Source organism: Phaseolus vulgaris, chromosome 5 (assembly GCF_051622355.1).
Source record: "Phaseolus vulgaris cultivar YP4 chromosome 5, ASM5162235v1, whole genome shotgun sequence".
NCBI lineage: Eukaryota > Viridiplantae > Streptophyta > Magnoliopsida > Fabales > Fabaceae > Phaseolus > Phaseolus vulgaris.
In genome coordinates, this window is record NC_143502.1 from 36557384 (window position 1) to 36579658 (window position 22275).

A 22275-nucleotide genomic window follows, 5' to 3' on the forward strand; every position below is an offset into this window, starting at 1 on the left:
ATATGATCTCATATAATATTTTAGATTTTCAATTGTAACTACTCTTTCAGTTGTAACTGTTTTATTAGTTAGTTATAATTTCTTTATCGGTAAATTTTGCTCTTTTAGTATCTTTTATCTTTTCTTTTTATGTGCTATATAAATATACTATTCAATAATGTAAAGGAGTAACTTATTAATAAAATATATCATTTTCTTTTTCTCCCGTTTCTCTTTTCTCTCTAAATGAGATATATAAAACTAATAGTATTATATATATATATATATATATATATATATATATATATCATTTTATGTTATATGCTCTCAAAATATAACATATTTGATTTTAATTTGAATTGAGAAAATTAATTTAAAATAATTTTTTTATGGAAAAAGAATCATTCATATTTCATATAAAAAGTATACTTAAAGAATTAACTTCTTGACACTTAATAAAAGAAAACGATCTTAACTCTAGTATTTTGTAAAATTTACAAGATGAATAAATTTTATATTTTGGTAAGTGTTTATAGATTTTTTTTATTTACAAATTTTTGTTTTGTTACAATTATCAAGGTTCATAAGCTTTTCAAAATCAACTAAAGTCATAAAAAAATGTTGAATTATTTACTAAAGGGCGCAATAGTTTGACTTTCTTTAGGATGAAAAATTCTTCTTTCAGCTCAGCAAAATATGTCATGAATAAGTCTAAGGATGTAAAAGGAAAATATTCTAAGAAACATAGAGTGAAAAAAATAACTGACTTTATTTATTTTTTAAAAATGTTAAAATACTACATGTACCAAATATCATGTAAAAGTCAAAACACATGTTAAATTAAAAAAATATCGAAGTTGGTTTTTTATTAGTAAGAATTTTATATATGTATATAACTGGACTTTTTAATAGAAAAAAAAACTAAACTCCTTTTCAGTTGTAAAGGAAAATGTAGATAGTGAGATTGTTTTTTATTTAAAGTTTGAGCATTGTTGCTTTGTTTGTGAGACTGAAAAAAGTGGAAAAAGAAGGGGGAAAGAGGTGTGGTGGAATGATGGAAATGGTTGAGGCAAGAGATAAAAATATAATAGAAAAAAGAATAAAATACAAAAAGGAATGAAGGTTCATTTCATTTCATGCTTGCTTTCACGTTCCGTTATGGTATGTATGAGCCAAGTGCTGTTGTTAAAAATTAATTTGTTTACCCTTTACTGTTTGACAAAATTAAATTTTCAACTGGTTTATATAAGGCTAGTAGTTTCTTCCCAAGCAAGCAAATAATCTAAAATATATATAACAGTTTTATGCTGATTCACCAAATCCAACTTTCATATTGCCATAATTGAACACTGTGTGATAGCCACCCATGAAAATGTCTCCCAAAATCCTGTATTTCAGAAGCAACATTCATGTGGTGAAAAAAAAAAGTGAATATAGGCCTAATGTTTCTAAATTTTTAAGGAACATTGGTACATCCCACAAGAACTTCATTTCCCACATGATTAATACAAATTTTTTGTGTTTCTTCAATGAATGAGATGAATGTTTTGTGAGACTATAGCAGGTATAAAGATGATTATGTGTCTCTTTTTCCCACTTTAAGAGTATACTCATTTATGTAACAAGTCTTCATTAAAAAAATTGTGCTAAATAAATAAGGCCTAGTAGTAGTAGGAAGTTAAGATAGGAGGTGGCAGAGTAGACTTGAATTTTGAGGATGTGATTTTTGGAGGGCAGGGAGAGGGACTAATTGAATACAACATGCATATTTAGCAAGCTACTGGTATCTTGATAAACTAATTGAGACACTTGGGGGAACCAGAAAAGAAAATTTCTAATATAGATGCAGCATGCTATACTTCGGAAGTGATTATACTTGTTCTGGGGAAAACTCAAAACACTTTAACCCCTATGGTGAATGAAACATTAGGCATATCTGTGGTAAAGTATTGCATTCAACAGCTGATTCTGCATTTGGACTGGGAAGCATATCATAGAGCTATAAATGCAACAGAGATTACAACATGAAATTCTTAAAAAGGACACTAATTGTGTTTTCTACAAACTTGATTGTGCAGAATGATTTACCGAATTGGCATAGTCTAAGATTTGATCTTCTGTCTATTTAATGGTAAACGAATTTTTATCCATAGCATTTGATCATTCCAACCATAAGGTGTCTTTTCTATGTTTTTATCAACCACACTCTGAATGCCCTTAATAAAAGTTATAGGAGAATTTGTGACTATTTTCCTTTAATGCAACACAATTGATCATCCAAGTACATTCATCAAAACACTATAGTTTGATCGTATCATACCTTACATCCTGAGTACCATCAAAAGTACACAAACCAATTTGAGAGCAGATGTGTTGTGAATAGGCCTATGAAATAGATAATTTGGAAGTTAGTTAAAAAGTGGAAGGAAAATATATGGGTGGAACGCATGAATGCAGTATTTGTAAGGCTCAAGAAATGAAAATTAATAACAATAACTTATTTATCAGCTTATCCAATATGGTTTTTCCATATTAAGCAACCATTGTCTTGCAATCTTGGCTCACAGGACCATCTGCTCCAATTGCATGGTTGATTTGAGCAATGACAATTGTACTGGTATGGGATGAGACCCAGATGCCCGAGACTCGGTCTTCTTGACCGAGCTGACCGATACTCCACAGACGGCCGGTCCGACTGACACATTTAACCATTAACGCTCAAATCAAGGTCAGTGAGGCTAAATTACTATGAAGAATTAGGTAATACAATCATAAGTGTGATCCATCCCACTAATCAGGCCGAATAAGGTAAGCCCATTAAAATAATATAAATAGTACACATTCCAAGAAGAAAGGTACGTCACTATCATTGTACACACCCGAGTGTCGAACACCCTCTTTACCGATTTGAGCGTCGGAATGCCTTTTGCAGGTACCTCTCCCATTTGGCATTCACTCGAGACTGAGAGTTGAAGGAGTAGCGTGACGACCAGAAGTATCACAACAAAGCCCTAACAACCTGCCCGAAGGAAGAGGAAGATGAAGCCTTCAACAGTTCTCTAGGTCTCATCTCTCTAGCAGGAACAACAACCTAAAATAGGAGTAACATTCATCAACTTAGTAGATTGGAGTAGCATTCCCAGCAGATTTCTCTTGAAATCCTAACCCCAAAATGCAATCAAATTTGGCTGCCAAAATTGTGGGGCTAGGCTCTCTTTTTGCGTCAATAAAATTCTAAAGCCAAGTAGATTGAATAAAGAAGACTCATGAAACAGTACTAAATTGAAGAATAGTACACAAGTGTCCATTTAGAAATATTTACCTGGCCATAAACATTCAAGTCTCCAACCTTCACTTTGTCCTGGCTAAAGAAACCTGAAATTTTCCCAGTTCCATAATGGATTTCAGCTGATGACCCTGCATAAAAATATCAAAGGAAGAAATCTTTATAAAATGTTACCTGAGGGATGCAATAATAATACAGTAAATGATGAATTATAAAGTAATCCACATGTCACTTAAAAAAAAAATTCAACATACAAATATTAGATGTTATGATTTTTAATTTCTTAACTAACATTTATTACCTGACATGTTTTTTCTTATTGCATTTGCAGAGTCAAATATGATTAGAGGGTAATATAACCCAAATAATTAAATTGGAAGATGAAGCACCCAATGAATTCAATTCCTGGCAAAAATCAGTATTTGATGCAGTTAGCGTGAAAAACGAACCTTTTATTGAACGATGATGAAGAGTTTGTGCAGCAGAGAATTATAATCTTTGGTGATGATTGCACAAAATTTAGTAGAGAGATATTATTCCAACTTTAGGTGTTGGGTAACATATGAGTCAGAAGCAGTGGAACAGTGAATTAAGGTGAGGGAGTGAATGTTCATGAATCATAACCTATTACTTACTTCACCTTTCAAATTGACAGTGAAAGCATGCAAAAAATAAATGATGAAACCCACAAGCTACTGTCAAATTCATCACATCTTTCTCACACAACAAGTCCTAACATATCACTTTACCACCTCAACTCAAAAAGTTTATCCAAATTCACTTCTCTACTTTACTCAGGAGGTGGAGTTCATTCTCTTAGGCTTTTTCCCTAAGATATAATAACTGATAACACATTTCATCATAGCTGAGAAAATAGACATAAACTTAATAAAGTTTTAGTTAGGCAGAAAACAGTTCTTTAAATTTTAAAGATAACTACTGATATATTGATTATAGTTGCACTGATTTTGCAGAATGACTCTCTCTCATGCATTGACACACACAAGGTTTGAATGCAAGAGTTAAGCTTAGTAATGATGAATTAAAGATTAACATATTATCAGAGTTTTTATTTTGTCTGAGTAAATTATGTTTTTTTTAAAAGAAGAAAATGATTTTGTTCTTCTGTGTCTTTGATTACTTCTTCACATCTTATAACTAATAGTTCATGTATTAATGAATTAAAATATAAAAATGTTTCATACTTTATTCTTATTCTGGCTTGACATTTTTGAATGTGAATTGATTCTATAATTGAGGTTATTAAAATGAGTGAAATGGTATAAACTCTTTCACAATAAATAGTGAGTTAAGAAATGATATGGAATGCCATAATTACCTCCAAACCTTTTATTTTTCTTTTAAGTTTTATATATGCCATTAGAATTGTTGGTTTGTATTCTCTTATTGATATGTGTTCAATTCTTAAGAAAAAGAAAGATCATATTACTCATGTTTAAAAATTATTGTTCAGTCTAGGAGAGAGTTAGGATTAAAAATTGTAAGTAATGTTTCTACATATCTACCTCTCCTTGTTTTCTATCAAACAATATGAATTAAAAAAATATTTTTACATTAACAAACAACTAAATATTTAATTTTATTTTTTTAATCTTTTTTCAACATATTTTTTTTTTCTGTTTATAGTCTCTATTTATTTCCTCTAAATTAAACACACTATATACTCATCATTACAAGGAAAACAATTAGAAGTAAATCAAGAAATAAGATAATTACAATTTCTTTTTATTATATAGAGTCTAACTAAGTATATTTCATAGCATTTCATAGCATGAGTTAACAAATACTCCTAATCTATCCTATACTATAATAATTTTAAGTTTTATTTATGCTTTTTTTTATCAGTAAAAAATATTAATCATAGGATAGCGAGCAGTTGAGTAGTGGCGCGATAGGATAACGAGCAGTGGTGCGAGCGGCAACGCACGAAAGGAGGCGCGAGTGACAACACGAGCAGTGGAGCGACAGTGCGAGCGACGACACGAACGAAGGCATGAACAGTGACGAGAACAGAAGGGTTCTGGAAATAGAGTTTTGAAATTAGGGTTTTCAAGTTAGAGTTTCTGGTTTTATTTGGATTGAGTTTTCAGGTTTTTTTTAATGGATCGAGTCATGGAGGTCTAGAGATCTCTGATCTGACCCATAAATCACCAGATCGCTCTGATCCACCCCACGATCCGACTTGTTTTCTTCTCAAAATATCATAAGATCAACGATCTAGATCGCGATCTTGACAACACTGATCTAATAGCCCTGAACATATTCAATCTTCAAAGATAATGATTTTCTTGTAGTGACACATGTAAAACTATCAACTTAGATCCCCTATATACTAAGTTATCAGATGTAGCTATTTTTTTAGTGACACATGTAAGAATATCAACTTAGATCTCCTATATACTAAGTTATCAAATGTAGCTATTTTATTTTTAAACAACCTCCAAACAAAGAAAACTGCTAAAGACAAGTCTTTAATATTCCACAATTTAATATATAACTCGTCTTCCTCCTCTAACAAATAAATTAATTGCATTATCTTATATGCATATTTCACAGGATATCCTTCTAATACTTCTAATATACATCTCCTCCACATCCCAATTTATTTGTTTGAATATTAAGGTCCTTAATCAAATTATAACATTTCTTTCATCATTGATTTTTCTCACTCAAACAATTCCTTCCTCTATCTTAATCCCTTAAATTAGCAAACACTCTTGGATACTTTTCTTTTAGACGTTTATCTCTTATTCATATGTTTTTCCAAAATAAAAGAAATTATTTTTTTGATAAAAAATTACCTAAATTTGTTAAATAAATAAAATATTAAAAATTACTTATATGGATGTAATTGACTTTTCTTATTATATGTGTAATAACATTAAAAAATATATAAGGATGATTATGATCATGACGATATTATAATAACATTAGGAAATATTAAATAAAAAACAAGATATGAAGATTAAACAAAAGAAAATACAGAAGAATTGAAAAAACTTACGAAAGTTTAAAGAGTTTGAAAAAAAATTAAAAAATAAATATTTTTGTAAACTTAATATAAATTTATAAAATATTTTAGTATTTCTAGAAGGTTAAGTAGATTTATAGGTGGACTCGTTTACTTATTAATCATTAAACAATTTAACCAAGTTCATGCACCAAAATTACCTTTTCATTAAGGAGATTAAAGGTCTAATGTATCGAATTACTTTTTTAATAAAATTATATATAAATCTACTATAACTTTGTTTTTTTTTATCATAGTTTAATCTTTAAATAAATTTTAAAATTTTATTTATTTATAAATAAACAGTTTCCCTCATGTATTTTCCATAAGTAAAAATTAAATACTAGAATTGGTGAGAATTTTAGGTGTGAACCAACTCTCTTTTTTAATTTTTGTGAGAATAAGGAAGTGTATTACTTTTATTTTCTCATCTTAATTCAGTTTTATTTTTCAATTTTACCTTTATTGTTTGTTTGGTGAAAATTTTCTTTACCCATTGAATTCTTTAAAGTTTTATTTAAATTGATAAATTGAACTCCTTTTTAAGATACACTACATTCCAAGAATACAAGAAAATCCACATTTATTTAACTATAGAAAAAGACTTTATATTTTGAGATGAAAATCAACTTGCAATTCATTCATTTGTTAGTACATCAACTAATAATATCTCATTCTAAATGTTGACCAATTAGTATATTTAAACAAGATATCTTATTTTAATAAATATTTTTTAATAATTGAAATTTTACTATTAAATTATTTAAAATAACATTAAAAACATCTAAATTTGACGTCCAAAATTTAAATATAAAATTAGAAACAAACTCAACATAATCTTAACTTTATTTACACATAGTTTATAATTCAACTGGACACTCTTTGTCAGTATGTTGTGTAATTTAACATCACTGTCATATTAGGGTTTACCCTATCTATGTTAATATGTACTTTCACAAACATAAAAAAATCACATATTTCGTTTTTATACAATATTTAAATTTTCAAAAAAATTTAGAATAAACTATATTTTTTGCAACTTTAATTAATTAATTTTTTAAATTATTTTTACACCAACATTTTTACTATAAAAAGGTGTAAATATGTGGGATAATTTGTAGTATTTTCTTTATAAAATTAAATTTACTATTTTTTTCTTATTTATCAGTCAAAATATGACACACTTAATATATGAAAAATGAAAAATGAAAACAATTTTTTTTTTCATTATTTATTGAAGTTTGATATACTATGTTAATGATCATATTTATTAAATTTCACGTATATAATTTAAATTTTTAGAGATATATTATCTAATAATAAAAAATTATATATTTTTAGATTTCATATTATTTGTTAAAATTAAATGATATTGTTTGTGTGTAATACATATTTAAATTTCTTCATTATTTCCATTATTTTTTCGGTTAAATTGTATTTTTTTTTTGTATAAGTAACAATTCAAAAGATAAACATGATTTAGAACAATGATATGAATCTGAATGATGAATCTGTTCTTTTGGAGGGGATAAGAAAAGTGTCCTAAGAGTGATGAATCTGAATTTGCTAATTCAAGCAGCCACAAAAACTGAAATTATTATTATGTTAATATTTGACTTTTCAAATTTCATAAAGTAATAAATAGCACTAAAACACATTTAAAATATAATAAAAATACTTTGACAATCCTAAAAAATTATACCCATTTAACAATCAACAAGTAAATGTTTTTTTCTTTTAATAATGTGAAAGTGTCACTATTATTTAAAATACCCATTTTTTCAACTTTTTATAAATAAAAATCAATTTATAAGATTTTAGTAGAGAAATTTGGTAACTGGACCAATTCCAGTTTTGAGTTAGTCCAAGGACTTAATGAGCTTTTATTATATTCCATTTCTTTTGTAATTCAAAAATATAAACCTTAAATCTGTGGTCCTTTTATATATTATTTTCTTTCCTCAATTTAAACAGAATATTAGAAAATAGCAATAAATTTGACTTTTAAAAAATACAAAATAATTAGACAAAATGTTATTTTTGTTCTGTTTTATATTTTAAGAAATTAGTTGATAAAATAGTAAAATGATTTTTTTTATAGCTTTTTTACAATTTTTTAAAAGAGAAAATAATGCACATATATGCAAAAATTTGTAAAAGTGAGAAATGGAAATAAATAATGCGTACTCAAACTAAATAGGCAATATTATGATTATTTTTTAGAAATAATAAATAAAATGAAGTAAAAAGAAGTGAAATGTAAGAAAATAATTTTAATATATCTGCCATTTGTTGTGTAAAATTATAAACAAAAGTTTAATTTTATATCTTTCTCTAAAAATAAAAATGAGAAGTTGAAATAAAAATAAAAATGAGAAGTTGAAATAAACACTAGAAATTCATTAAATAGAAATTTTAATGACAAAAAATATTTAGTTCAAAAAATAATTAGTTACTATAATAACTAAATTAGAGACCATTTTAGAAACTAAATAAAATTTTTGATTTCTAAATGAGTTTATATTATTGTTTGATGGTTTCTAAATTGTTATCTAATTAGTTACCAAGATTTTTCTACCAAATTTAGAATCTAAATAATTGGTAGCTAATTAGATACCAATTTAGAAACTATTTAAAAATAATAGAAATTAATTTAAAAAAAAATAAAAATTTTAGTCTCTATAAAGTCTTTAATTTAGTCACTATAACAATTAATTATTTTTTGTCTCTAAAATTAGTTTATATTTCGTAATTTTCTTGTAGTGAAAATATATTTTTCTATTTTGTTTAATCGTATTTTAAAAATCCAAAAAAATTGAACTTAACACCTAATATTTTTTTAAAATTGGTTGAAAGTCACACTGGATGGCTTAATAAAAGAGGATTATTAACAATCTATAATAAAGAAACAACAATTTTACAATACATTACATTGATATTTTAGTTATATTTTCTATTTTTTTAAATTAAATTACTAATATATATTTTTGTATTATTAAAATAAACTTGTTAAGTAGTATTTATTTAATAAAAGAGTCAAACCATAATATTTCCAATAAAAATTAGTTACGAACAAAGTCTAACTTTTTTACACTTACATAAAGAAATAATAATAATATACACAGATAGAGAGAATGCCTAATTTACAAGTATAATTTTGTATTTTCATGAATCATGTTTTAAATAATATTATACTAAAAATTCTGATAAGGTATTTAATATTTTATAAAAAGATTAAAACTAATTTAATTTAAAAATGAAAATAAAGATAGAAAGAATGAATAACAGGAAATAATCATTATATGGTAAATATTTAAATAAATTTTCCGTGTATGTATTTTTACTTGATTTTCATGTTATGTAAAATTGTTTTTATCTTTACTTTAAATTTTAGAATTTATAAATTTTTATCCTTTTTATATAAAGGAATTTCAAATGTGTTTTCTTAAGATTCATTTGTTATAGTTGGCAATATAAAAATGAAATATATATTTAGCCTAAATATGAAGATTAAAATGGATGAAAATGAAAAGAATATGAAGGATGAAGAGATGATTTTATAAAGAGAAGGAAAATGAAAAGGAGAAATGAGATGAAAGTATGAGACATATGAACAAAAGAAGTAAAATGGAAATGAAAAAATGATCCATTTGGTCTGATAAGGTACGTGCCAGGTGGGCTAAGAATGGGAAAAGAGAACTTGAAGATGTCCCTTTGTCTCTTATCTTTTTTTCATACAATCTTAATTTCTTCTTCACGTGTTCTAGTAATCACATCTCTTTCAACCACTCTCAGACGGTTTTCTTGACCCCTTTTTCCCTTCCTTATAGCCACTGCCATTTGGTTCACCAAACATCTCTTCCATATCATCATCAAACAGAAAGATGCTACAAAAACCAACCTTTTCCATTCATTTCCATATCCATACAAAAATGGGGAACTGATCTGCTTTCTTTTCTATATAAATGTCACATTATTTCCTACTTTATGTCATACAATTTTGACCATATTACTGAGACATATCAAAAAAGAAAAGAATATCAACTATCCTTCTTATAACAACATATCCTGAGTAAACAAATGTAAGATAAAAAAAAAGTATTTGGCTCAACATAAGTTAATTTGAGCCCAATTGACAGGGGAAAAAAATCAAATTAACCTAACAAAATTTTTGAAGAGAGTAATTTGTGAACTATAAAACTATAACTAGTTCAACTGTTCAATTCCTTGGGAAACTGGAATTGTTGATTTTATTTGTTGTTGTTTGATGTAACATTGGCATTGTTGGTGTTGTTGGATGTGGTGCCATTATTATTGGTACTGGTACTGTTGTTTGGCTGTGCACCCCCAATAATAGAAGTGATTGCTGCTGCCAAAGCTGCTGTGAAGTTGGGGTCAGCTGCAATGGCAGCAGTGGCAGCACTAACCGTGTCAGCAAGGTGTGGTGGTGGCCGTTGAGATTGATTACTCAGTGGGGAAGGGTCTGCATCTTGAGACATTTGGAGGCCAGAAAACTTGGACTGGTTATACAGTGCCTGGCCGAATATCTGAGGCAGCAATGAGGCTGAGGAATTGGCAAAGTTCTGAGGGACACCAGGAAAGGGGATTTGGAATTGGTTTGGGGGCTTTGGGAACTGTAGTGGATTTGGAGACTGAGTCAAATCCAATGTAACAGTTGGGAATGGAGCTGATGCTGAGATAGTGGCCATGCTAGAAGAGCAAGGGAGGAGTGTCCTTGTGAGGAAGTTTGCATTCATTAGGCCATCAGCACTTGACATGGATCCTGAAAGCAGCATTCTAGCTGCTGAGGAAGTGGTTTGTGCCATTGCCATGGCTGCTGGAGGCAAAGGGTGGTTGTGATTCCCTTCATATGTTGTGATCAGTATCGTTCGGTCTTCAGCACACCTTTGCACCTGTTTACACATAAATAATGAAACAGATCCTTAGTTTCAAATTTCATACAATACAAACTACTAGCTGCTAACTCTATCCTACTGTTGAAGTGTTGAAGAATGATCCAAGAGCCATAGTTCAAATTTATTGCATACTATTTAGATAAATTGCTAAACTAATGTCAAACTCATCTTCGTTTCTAGTTGAAGTATATGAGATTTGCTACTTAATTTGCAATAAATTAAGATTGAGATGGACATGACCTACCTGTTTTCTCACTGGGCAACCTGCTGCCATGGTACATCTATAATATGCTCGAGGACATGGGTTTCCTTTGGCCATCTTCTGCCCATACTTTCGCCATTGACACCCATCAGTGATCTGAAACAATAAACAATTTTGTATCAGTTGAAAGTGAAAATAAAAATAAAAATAAAGATACATAAAATACGTCTTTGCAAATTGAAAAAAGACAAAACATATATACAGTTCCTTAAGTGTTGACTGTGATACTCTTCCATTAGAGGCAGAATTTCAGTAATCTATATAATGAAAGGATTATGCAGATTACCAAAATGAATTTCAATCCTTATTGAAGAATAGCTTAAATAATAGTTGTATGTAAATTGTATCATAGGAAACTGACCATTGGTGCCTCTGATCGAGCTCTAACAGAAACTCTTGCCTTTCTCATGGTAGCTTCAGCTTGATCAACGTTCCTTGGAGGACTAAACTTTGGAACATTGCTATTAGCGGCAATCCCTTCTGAAGGACTGTCTTCTCTTTCAATTCCCCTTACAAATTCCTTCTTGTCTTGATCAAGTCCTTCATCACTAACACTCCCATTCTTCTTGGTGTCAAATTCTTTGGATGCTACCTCATTATTTATTGGCGACTTTGACAGATCCTGACTTCTTCCCACCGAGGAAGAATGGGAAGGTTCATTATTATCAGCATTACTAGCCAACCCAAGATCCATAAATTGTCTTGGCACCAAGGCTCCATTCCCACTTTGTTTTTCCTCATCTAATTTTCCATCAAACACTTTTTGCTCACCCTCCTCCTCCTTTTGTTCTTGCATCAAACTCACCAAATGCATCTGCAAGGCATTGTAGCTGGTGTTAACCTGATCAAGCATGTTCCTCAGCCTATGATTCTCCACCTTCATTTTCTCAAGCTCAGCTTGAAGAACAACCATCTGAAAAATTAGATGTGGCATATCAAACACATAACTTTTGAATTCACCCCCCAATTATACCGAGAAAACAAAAGAATAAGAAAATAAAAATTCTGTTGGGGTTAGATTTATTTACCTCACTCTTGGCTCTTTTTTCTTCTGAATTAGTGGATGCCTCATCGTCCACCATGGAATGATCACTACCAGTGTTGGTGGTGAGAAGATTCAAACCAGTCTATTAAGAGAATATCAGATTCATTAATTAGCACATGATCAAGATCATCATGACACATACATACTTAGATACAGAACAAAGAAGGAATGGTGATGGAACATAAGAGACCAGACATGTGTTGTAGGATAAAGGGTGACTACTCACGTTTACTTTCAATTCCAAGATAGCAGGAGTGGATGAATGATCATGTGTGTGAACAAGGTGGTCAAGTGAGGGAGGTGCGGAGGTGGAGGCAGAGGCAAAGTTGTTTATACCTTTGTTATGATCATCATCGGTTTTGTTAGGGAAGAAGTCCATCTCATCGATGTGGGGCCTTTTGTTATCAGAGGTATGGTTGACTTGGAAGGGGATGGTGGAGGTGGTGTTGGTGTTTGTGTTTGGAGAAGATGATGGAGACCTGTTTCTGGTAACTGTGACATCCATGTTGGGACCAAGTTTCCACTTGTGTTGGCTACTGCTGTTGTTGATGGTATTGCTGTCTTCAGGGAAAGAGTTGAGAACTACTGGTTTGTGGGGGAAGAAGCTCCCAATTGGATCTGAATCAATGGAGAGTCCACCCCCTCTTGCCATAAATTTCAATGGAAATGAGAGAGAGAGAAAGAGATGGAGACTAGGGAGTGAGAGAGAGAGAAGAGAAGAGAAAGAGAGAGATAGAAGTCATAGTAAATGATGCAATTGGACTCGGCAATAAAAGAGGGGAGTTGAGCCTTCATAACAAGACCAAAAGTGAAATACAAGTGTCCTTTATATTTGCTTTGAATATTGCAGCATTCCATTGGATTTCCATTTTTTTTTAATGCAGAAACATAGATAAATACTATACAATCTCACCACCTGTTATGCTATCATATTAATTATGAATCATCATAATAAATACTATATCTTTCTTTCTTCATTTTATACACTTCATGGCTTTGAAAATGGAGATGCTATTATTAATGAGAGTGAGTTTGGTCTTTGTTGGGTTCTGACTCGTGCCGGGGTTGCAGTATGCACGTTCTTAATTATTGCATTTTTTAGTAAAATGGTGAAAAAATAAGAATAGGACTCTAAAAAGAAAAGTAAATACCTATTCTCATGAAACAGTTTCTGAGATAATGACTAGGACTGAATAAGTCCTTGGTGTTTGTCAAATTCTTTTTTGTGTGTTATACTTTTGTTACCAAACAAGAGAATGCAGCTGTTATTTCGTGGAAAACATTCCACAAATATAGCACCACTACTTACTGTTAGTGAAATCAAACATTATACGATAAATCAAATGCCCAAAAACAAAATTAGATTTTTGTTTTGTTCTGTCATTTAAGAAACTTGTGTAAAGTGCTTTTTGCAGAATCGATTTATAGATTTCTATTTATATTCACTTCATAAACTTATGAACTTAGGTCTGCAGACATGGTTAAGGTAAATTCTATTGTTTTGTTTAACATGTCAAACGGGGAAGTCTTTCGTGCGCCGCTCAGAAAGCGCGTGCTGCGTCACTCAAAACTTATTTTTTTTATGCAATAAATTTATGAATTTAATCAAATCTTGCGTTAACAAATAATAATAACAATCTATTTTGATTTCATTGGAGTTGCTGGGGAATAGTGTGTGAATTTCTATGCAATTGTTATATTCAATGTGTGATGATTAAGAAAATAATTTGAGAAAAAAAATTACAGAAAGAAATAAAAATATTATGATCCCAAAAAAGTGTTATAATGGTGGTGAAAAAGTGCAATGAGTCAACGCATTTGACTGAGTTGTTGGAACTAATTGGTTGGTGCAATGTTAAAATCAGATGAAAAGGAATGAGTTGACTCAGTCGACCCTCCTCAAGTGGATCTCTTTCTTATTTTGTTACATATTTTTCCCTTTTATTCTTCCATTTTTTTTTTTAATTTTCCAACAAACTAATTCATTTTTAACCACTAAATACTTCATGATATTTTATAGAATAAACTTTGAATATTAGTTATATTTTTTTATTTTTTTTTGTTAGAGAGATAGGATATATAAACACAGAGTAGAACTAATCAGGAAAAGTTTCCAGTATCTCACCGTAGCCAGCTTCAAACTATTAGTCACACTCAACTCATAGGTTGTGACGAGGATAAAATCATTGACGTATTTATTAACACAAATTTAAACTTTGATAAAATTATTTATATATAATTAAAAAAGACATTATAAAATGTAGATCAAGTTATTCTTGTCCATATAAAAAATACAAGTTGATTTTATTTGTTCATTTCATTCAAGAGATCGTCCACCAATTATACGGGATAATAAATAGGTCACTGAGTTGAAATAGTAAACTCATCCTACTTATTTTCTTAATGACCCATTAGACCTCATTTCTATAAATAATAATATTTAAATATATTTTTTTAATATCTTTTAAGAGCATATTATAAAATTAAAAATATGTACTTGTATGGTTATCAAACTCAGTTGACTCGTCCGAGTTTATGTGTCCACTTGATCTTATCGAGTTAATTCGGTAATAGACTTGTAAAAATCGGAGTGGACTCGCGATTCTGGTCTGAGTTGGCGAGTCCAACTGAGTTTTTTCTTAATCCCAAAACGATGTTGTTCTGAATGGGGAAATTAGGGTTTCGCCTTTTATTTTGAGTTTGTGTCTTCTGTGGACTGCGTCTTCTTTTGTGGAGTGAGGCGGTCGATCGAGCGGAGTGTTCACGGGTTGCAGGTGGTTGTGGTGGTCACAAGTTGCAAGTTGAAAATAGACTTTTATAAGTCTACGAATCGATCTTACGAGTTGAGTTTATGGAACTTTCACGAATCTACTTAGACTCATGAGTTTGACAACTTTGTGTAATTGTGATTGTTAGGCTTAAGATGTGATCATTCAAATTATGAAAATTTTGATATTTGTTAGTAATTAAAAATAAAATTTATTAGACTGTATTTTAAAAGGTATGATTAGTTGGTGAAACTGTTCCATGTACTCTCACATGGAATAGTAGATTGTATTTATTTCTCCGTTGACTTTTTTTTTAATATTTTTCATTTCTTTTATTTTACATGTAAAGTTATTATATTATTAATAAATATTAATGATTTTTTTTTAAATTTCGAGTATGATAATTTATTTTATTTTAATTTTTATATTATTTTAAATATTAAGAACTTAAAAATACATGCTATATTATAATTTTAACATCAATATTTTTACTTTAAATTTGCATATCTAAACAACTTATCAATGGATGAATAAAAGGTATATGTTATATAAATTTTATTTTTTATCTATAAAGACGTACATTAATGTTTCGACTTTAAGGGTATTAGGATAAAATTATTAAAGTTAATGACCATATTTAAAAGCTTAATAACTCACTTTATATATATATATATATATATATATATATATATTTAATGTTTCAGTAAACAAATCTTAATCTTAATTTTTTAAATTTTACTAAAAAAATCATTAAATAAAAATAAATTTTAAAAAATAATTATTAATTATTATATTAATTAAATTAAATATTATTTTATAAACTAAAAAATTATTAATATTTAAAATAATTTTTATTATTAATAAAAATTATAAAATAATTTTTAAATTAAAATCTAATTAGTTATTGATGATTTAACTGTCAATTAGTTTAAACAACAACCTACATCTTTATCAAAATAAGTCAACTGAATAATTTTAAATGACTTCAACTACTTGAGTCCAACTTATTTAAAATATTTTGAAAGAATATATTAATTTGAAATATATTAATTGATCATTTTGTTTAAATTAAACTAATTCAATTTAATTTTTTTAAAACAATTTTAGAATTTCACGTCCCCACTAATGGTAGTACCTATTGGGTTTAATTTAATCGATATTTCTTTTACATTTTGTCTTTGTGATTATTTATATAAAAAAAATTGTAAGTTATGAAAGTTTTATTCGATTATTATTATAAATATATAATTTTTAGGATTTTTTTTAAAATTACAAATAATTTTTAAATTTGTTAAACATTGAATGCCAATGAGCTCATTTTTTATATAACTAGTATTTTATGGTAAAATTAAATTAATTATTCAAATAAATGAATATAATTAAAATGGGTACTTAATTTAACGATGAATGATTACATGCAGCAATGTATAGAAGAATAACTTATTCATTTAATAATAATAATAATAAATATTAGAAACGATTTTTTTTTGCCTATCAGTAATCATATAATATAGTATATGATGATATTTTATAATTTCTTTTAAAACCATATCTAAACTAATATACAGTGGAAAAAAATGCATACCCACAACACAGAGATAATATTATGCAATACGGTCATGTTTGACTAAGTGTTACAGTGTTCTTGTACTAGTCATTACTGGATGAGTCAATTTTGAGTCTGGTGATCGACCGACGAGTCAAAGAATACCTCAAGTCAAGCAATAAATAATAAATCAACTAAATACTGATTAACTAAAAGATATTACAAATATTCTCAATATATTATAATATATCTCCCTATTAATCAACATATCAATTAATAACTGATATTTGGCTCATCATGGCAAAGACCCATACCAACACTATAAATAAAACTCTCTGCAGAGGTGTAAGGTATGTTTTAATCAGTTTTACAATATACACTTTTTACACAGAGTATTTACTTGAATGTCGAACTACTTTTTTTTCATGTTCGTTCTGACCAAGCACCAATAACAAAAGGAGACACTAATACAAAATAAGGAATATATGACAGCTTTTTATGACGGTTGTTCATCATAATAAATGTCATAATGGCATACTTGTAATTTTGAAATGACTTATCATGTGAGTTGTAGATTGTATCGTCATAATAACTAATTATCATGATAGGTCATATTTTAAGTGTCATAGAAGTTACTTATTATGTGTGTTCAATTTAAAACCAATATAGTAAAAAATTTTATAGATTAAAATAAACCCTAAATATCTTACGTTTCATTCTCTTAGGGCTTTGTGTGTTGAGGGTTTGCAAAGGAAAAAAAATGAGTGGAAGAGTGATTGGGAAGGTGAAATGGTTTAAAGATTAGAAGGGGTTTGGGTTCATAACCCCCAACGACAGTTCTGAGGATCTTTTCGTTCATCAATCACAGATCAAATTTGACGATTTTCGAAGCCTTGCTGAGGAAGAGTCCGTTGAGTTTGCCATTGAATTTGACACTGAAGGATATGTCTGGATAAGATAGATATGCAAGTGATTATTATTAATGAATGAGGAAAATGTAATAAAGGATTGGGTTTTTCTATAAATTGTATGCAATTATATAGATAACATTGATATGTAGGTGATTGTTGTTAATGAGTGAAAGAAAATTGATCAATGGATGAGGTTGTCTAGAAATTGTATGCAATTTTCTGGATAATATTGATATACAGGTGTATTATTAATGAATGGCGGGAAAATCGATCAATGAATGAGTTTGTCTAAAATTTATATGCAGATGATTGTTATTAATGAATGCTGAAAAATTGATAAAACAATTGTTTTTCTAAAAACAACAAACTTACTATGATGGTTATTGCAATAGATGACATAAAAAGTCTTATTTAGTATGATAGGTGTATGAATATTTGTCATAGAAAATCACTTACCATGATGGTTCTGATGAAAATCATCATAGTAAGTCGTATTTTCTATGACGGTTGTAGAAATATCAGTCATAGAAAGTTGTCTGAACATATTATGACTAGTATTTTGTACATTTATGACAGTTCATAGACAACAGTCATAGTAAGTCAACTTACTATGTCAGTTTTTTAACCAACATAGAAAGTGCATAATTTTTATAACTCCTGATTCTATGTCGTCACAAAAAACCGTCACAAAAAGTTCTGTAAAACCATCATAAAAAGTTTTTTTTTGCACTAGTGAGCAGACTTGAAAGAAGAAGAAAATAGACTACCGACACATAAGCAATTGTACAATAAGTTCCAAGTACTACTTTGTCCATACAATTCTAATTATAGAAGTAACTGGATATATTTTTTTTAAAAAAGACTATTTTTTTCATTATTTAAAAGAGAAAATCAAATTTAGTTGGTTACATTAGACGAATTTATTTTGATGAGTTATTCGTGTAATATTTATATATTAGCAATCAATTAAAAATAACAATAAATATAATTTTCAAAAATAGTTATTACAAAACTTAATAATTCTTAATCAAGTAATGATTTCGAAAAACATGTATTTTATAACGTTATTGTAATCAAATTCAATTTTCAATATTTATTTTACACAAATAAGTATAAATAAAATGAAAGAGAGAGAAAATGAAGATAAAAAGTGTAAAAATAATACTTTTATATATATAAGGGAAGAAATTTTATTAAATATTAATATGTACACATTTCGTTTTCTTGTTGAAGTAATATCATTAAATTGAATTTAAGATTAAGATTCTCAGCATTTTAACGTATTTATTTTAAGAAACAAACGATTTTTAAAAGTTTATAAAACTTCAAAAGGAATGATGGTTTTTAGGATAAACTGGTTTAAACATGCACTAATCATTCGTCTATTTCAAAAGGACACTCTAAAATAATAAAAAGAAATGTCCTTTAGTCTGGGGTCCCGTTTCTTTCAGAAAAAAAAAAACATATCAAATTATGTAAATTAATCCTTTCATTGCACAAACAGAAATTATATATTCGATAAAATTTTATTTTTAACTACTAAAATAAATAATTTAAAAAAAATTATTAATATAGATAAGTCATGTCACATTCACATGATTTTAATTAAAATTTGACTATTCATTTTAAATATATTAAAGTTATGTTACATTGTATCATCTTGATGACTTAGTCATTTTAATAATTTTTAAAATTTTATTTATTTTAACGATTAAGAGGTAAATTTTTACAAGAATAGTAAAAGTACTGCAAATTAACACTAAACTATTTTGTGGCAAAAATTGAAACGAATATTTAGATTTTAGAAGCTTAAAAAACACATGCAAGACTTATACGTGAATTAAAGTAATATTGGAAAATGATGATGATTTAGAAATGAATTAAGTTGCGTCTACACATTGAGAACAATATTTGGCAAAGAAAAAGGAGTAGTAGGTGATGGATGATGTTCCATGTGAATATGATTTTTGCATGGAAAGTTTTAGGTTTTAGAAGAAAAACGTGATTCAATTGTTCTTTTATCTTTCTAGTCAATACAAGACCCCAGGGTCCTCACTTTTTGTCGTTTATACCTTCTCTTTTTATGAGTACCACTTCCTTATTTAACACATATATTAATCATAGTCAATGAGTGGCTTAACAGTTGCTCCAAACAGTTAAATATAATATATTATTTCCCATTATTATATATATATATATATATATATATATATATATATATATATATATATATGCTGATCATGGAAAAGATGAAAGGAGTTGAATGCATGCAGAGTGATATTTGTGATGGAGATGAAGAAATTTGAAACAATGCAACGTGAGAGATGTGAATCTTAAACAGGTAAAACTATGGAAATGTCTGGTCCAATTATTGAATTTATGGTAGGTTGGTATGGAAAAAGAAATGGTTGAAGAGATTGGTGAGAGTGTAGCAGCAACATTTTCATTTTCCAAATTGGTCACATGATTCTTTTCTTGTTATTAGAGTTCACACTGTGGCAGTGCGTTCACTCTTGCCCATGAACAAATGTAGCCATCATGTACCTACTAAAAATGCCAATTCCAGACTCTACCATCCTTTCACATGGTCAAATTTGGCTGAGATTAGAATCTTCCTATGATTTTCAAACTCATGCTCCAATGTGAACACCAACAGATTCCTTGCAACGTTATTACTTTCAACTCCAACAACCTTATCCAAGAACAAATTAGTGTTTCTCTCATTTAGACATAGGGCTTAACTGCTCTCTGCTGCTTTGTTTTTTGCTCACTCTGCTTTCCAGTGATTTTCTTTTGGAAAAAAAAAATGATACTTTAACAACTCCATAATTAAAAGCAAGCCTTATAACATAATTAAGTCTTAGTATGTGTTAGTATGGGTGTTTGAAATTTTGTCATTTCAGTATCTTGAGATCGGATCTCCAACACAGTTCTTACATTGAAATCTGTTTTTAGTAGGTTGTGGAGGTATAAGGCAGTTTCTTCTGCTGTGGTTTTAGCTTGGAGGACGATGGAAAACAAACTTGCTACTAGGGTTAATTTGAGTAGAAGAGGGGTGTTGGTAGAAAGCTCGATGTGTTGTTTGTGCGGGAAGGAGGAAGAGTCTTGTAGTAATTTGTTTTTCGATTGCAGTTTTACTTGGTGGGTTTGGAGTTTATGTTTTAGGTGGCTTGGTGTTTCGTTTGTGTTTCACATTGATCTGAAGTCTAACTTTGATGGCCGATTTTATCCTCAGAGTCGGTTATTATTATTTGGAATACAATTTGGGTTGGGATGATGAGTGAAATTTGGAAACACAAGAATTCTATCGTGTTCAATAGAGGAGTAGCTGACGTAAATGAAGTATTTGCTTTAGTGCAAGTAAATGTTTGGTTTTGGGTTTCCGCAAAAATTCGATTTGCTTCATTTTCCTTTTCTGGTTGGTGTTTGAAACCTGTGGAGTGTATGAGGTTGGTCTCTTAAAGTTGTTCGTTAGGTGTAGAAAGGGCAAGGTTGTTTTTAGTTAGTTTGGAGGTTTGTGGTCAAAGCAGGTATTTGCATTTTATGTATAAAGGTTGAATCATTCCTGAAGTGGTTCACATTTATTTATTTTTTATTGCCAATAAAAAAAACATTGAAACCTGTGAATTCGTGCGTAAAATAATATATATATATATATATATCTCATTGTCAGTTCGATAACGGGTTGTCTAATAAAGTCAATAAATTTTTCTTAAAATAGATTCTAAATTACTCTATATTATAATAAAAAGTAATTTTTAAGTATAACTCAACCTTCTAAAATCAATTAATAAAATAAAATTTACATCCAGTTATATAATATAATGTTTCAATTTCTAATTATTGTGGAATTTTCAATTAATAAAAATGTTTCTGAAGTTATTGTTATTGGTTTTAAGATTGACGTATGTTTAAAGGGAAACCAAATATGCAGACTAAGTGCAATTTTGGAAGCATAATAGAGATATAACTTTTGACAACAAAATAAAAACCATTAATTCTAACTACTACGTTTTTCACATTAATAAAATTATTTGTTAATACTGTTTTGAAAATATGCACTAAAATTTAATTTGCGGTTTGAGTGAGGAGTAAAGTGAAAGAGTAAAAAAGAGAGCTAATAAAGACGGTGACGGAGAAGACAATGAAGGAAGAAATAGTAGCAGCACTACCAAAAGTAATTTACAACGCTAATGAAGTATATATTACGACCACTAACCATACTTTCACGTCTCTTAAAAAAGTTATAACTTTACCATTAGAAAACATATTTTTCACAACATACACCATCTCACAACTTATCCTTCATTAAAAAATATAAAAAAATATGAATAATTTTATAATTGTATTATTCAGAGCAAAAGAATCACATGTAAATCGTTATAAAATGGATTTAATTTTTTAAGAGGCATCAAATTGACTGTAAACTTTTTTATAAGTAAAAGTATATTTCCACGTCAAGTTTCTCGAACATGCAACCAAACTTCAGAAAAAAACAACCAATGAGAACAAGCTTCTGGTTTTTCTTTAT

At 28.7% G+C, this 22275-nt stretch overlaps 1 protein-coding gene and 1 pseudogene across 2 annotated transcripts; both read right to left on the minus strand.

Annotated features, from left to right (window-relative positions):
* Nucleotides 1-1281: 1281 nt before the first annotated feature.
* LOC150027603 (aspartic proteinase A1-like) lies at nt 1282-3573 on the minus strand (annotated as a pseudogene).
* Nucleotides 3574-10181: 6608 nt separating this feature from the next.
* Nucleotides 10182-13318, minus strand: LOC137835557 (putative WRKY transcription factor 31). Of its 2 annotated transcripts, none has more exons than XM_068644116.2 (5): nt 12746-13318; nt 12503-12601; nt 11836-12387; nt 11457-11570; nt 10182-11209 (listed from the first exon to the last, which is right to left on the minus strand). In XM_068644116.2, the coding sequence occupies exons 1-5, from the start codon at nt 13169-13171 to the stop codon at nt 10547-10549; spliced, it is 1854 nt and encodes a 617-aa protein (XP_068500217.1). In that variant the 5' UTR covers nt 13172-13318; the 3' UTR covers nt 10182-10546. The 2 variants fall into 2 exon arrangements, with proteins under 2 accessions (XP_068500217.1, XP_068500218.1); XM_068644117.2 differs by having other exon boundaries at nt 12856-13316.
* Nucleotides 13319-22275: the final 8957 nt, after the last annotated feature.

Coding starts and splice junctions, on each gene's coding strand:
- LOC137835557 (XM_068644116.2), bottom strand. CDS start 13,171: ATGGCAAGAGGGGGTGGACTCTCCATTGATTCAGATCCAATTGGGAGC. Junction 12,602..12,745: donor TCTTGGAATTGAAAGTAAAC/GTGAGTAGTCAC, acceptor TTCTCTTAATAG/ACTGGTTTGAATCTTCTCAC. Junction 11,571..11,835: donor CTCGATCAGAGGCACCAATG/GTCAGTTTCCTA, acceptor TTATTGTTTCAG/ATCACTGATGGGTGTCAATG.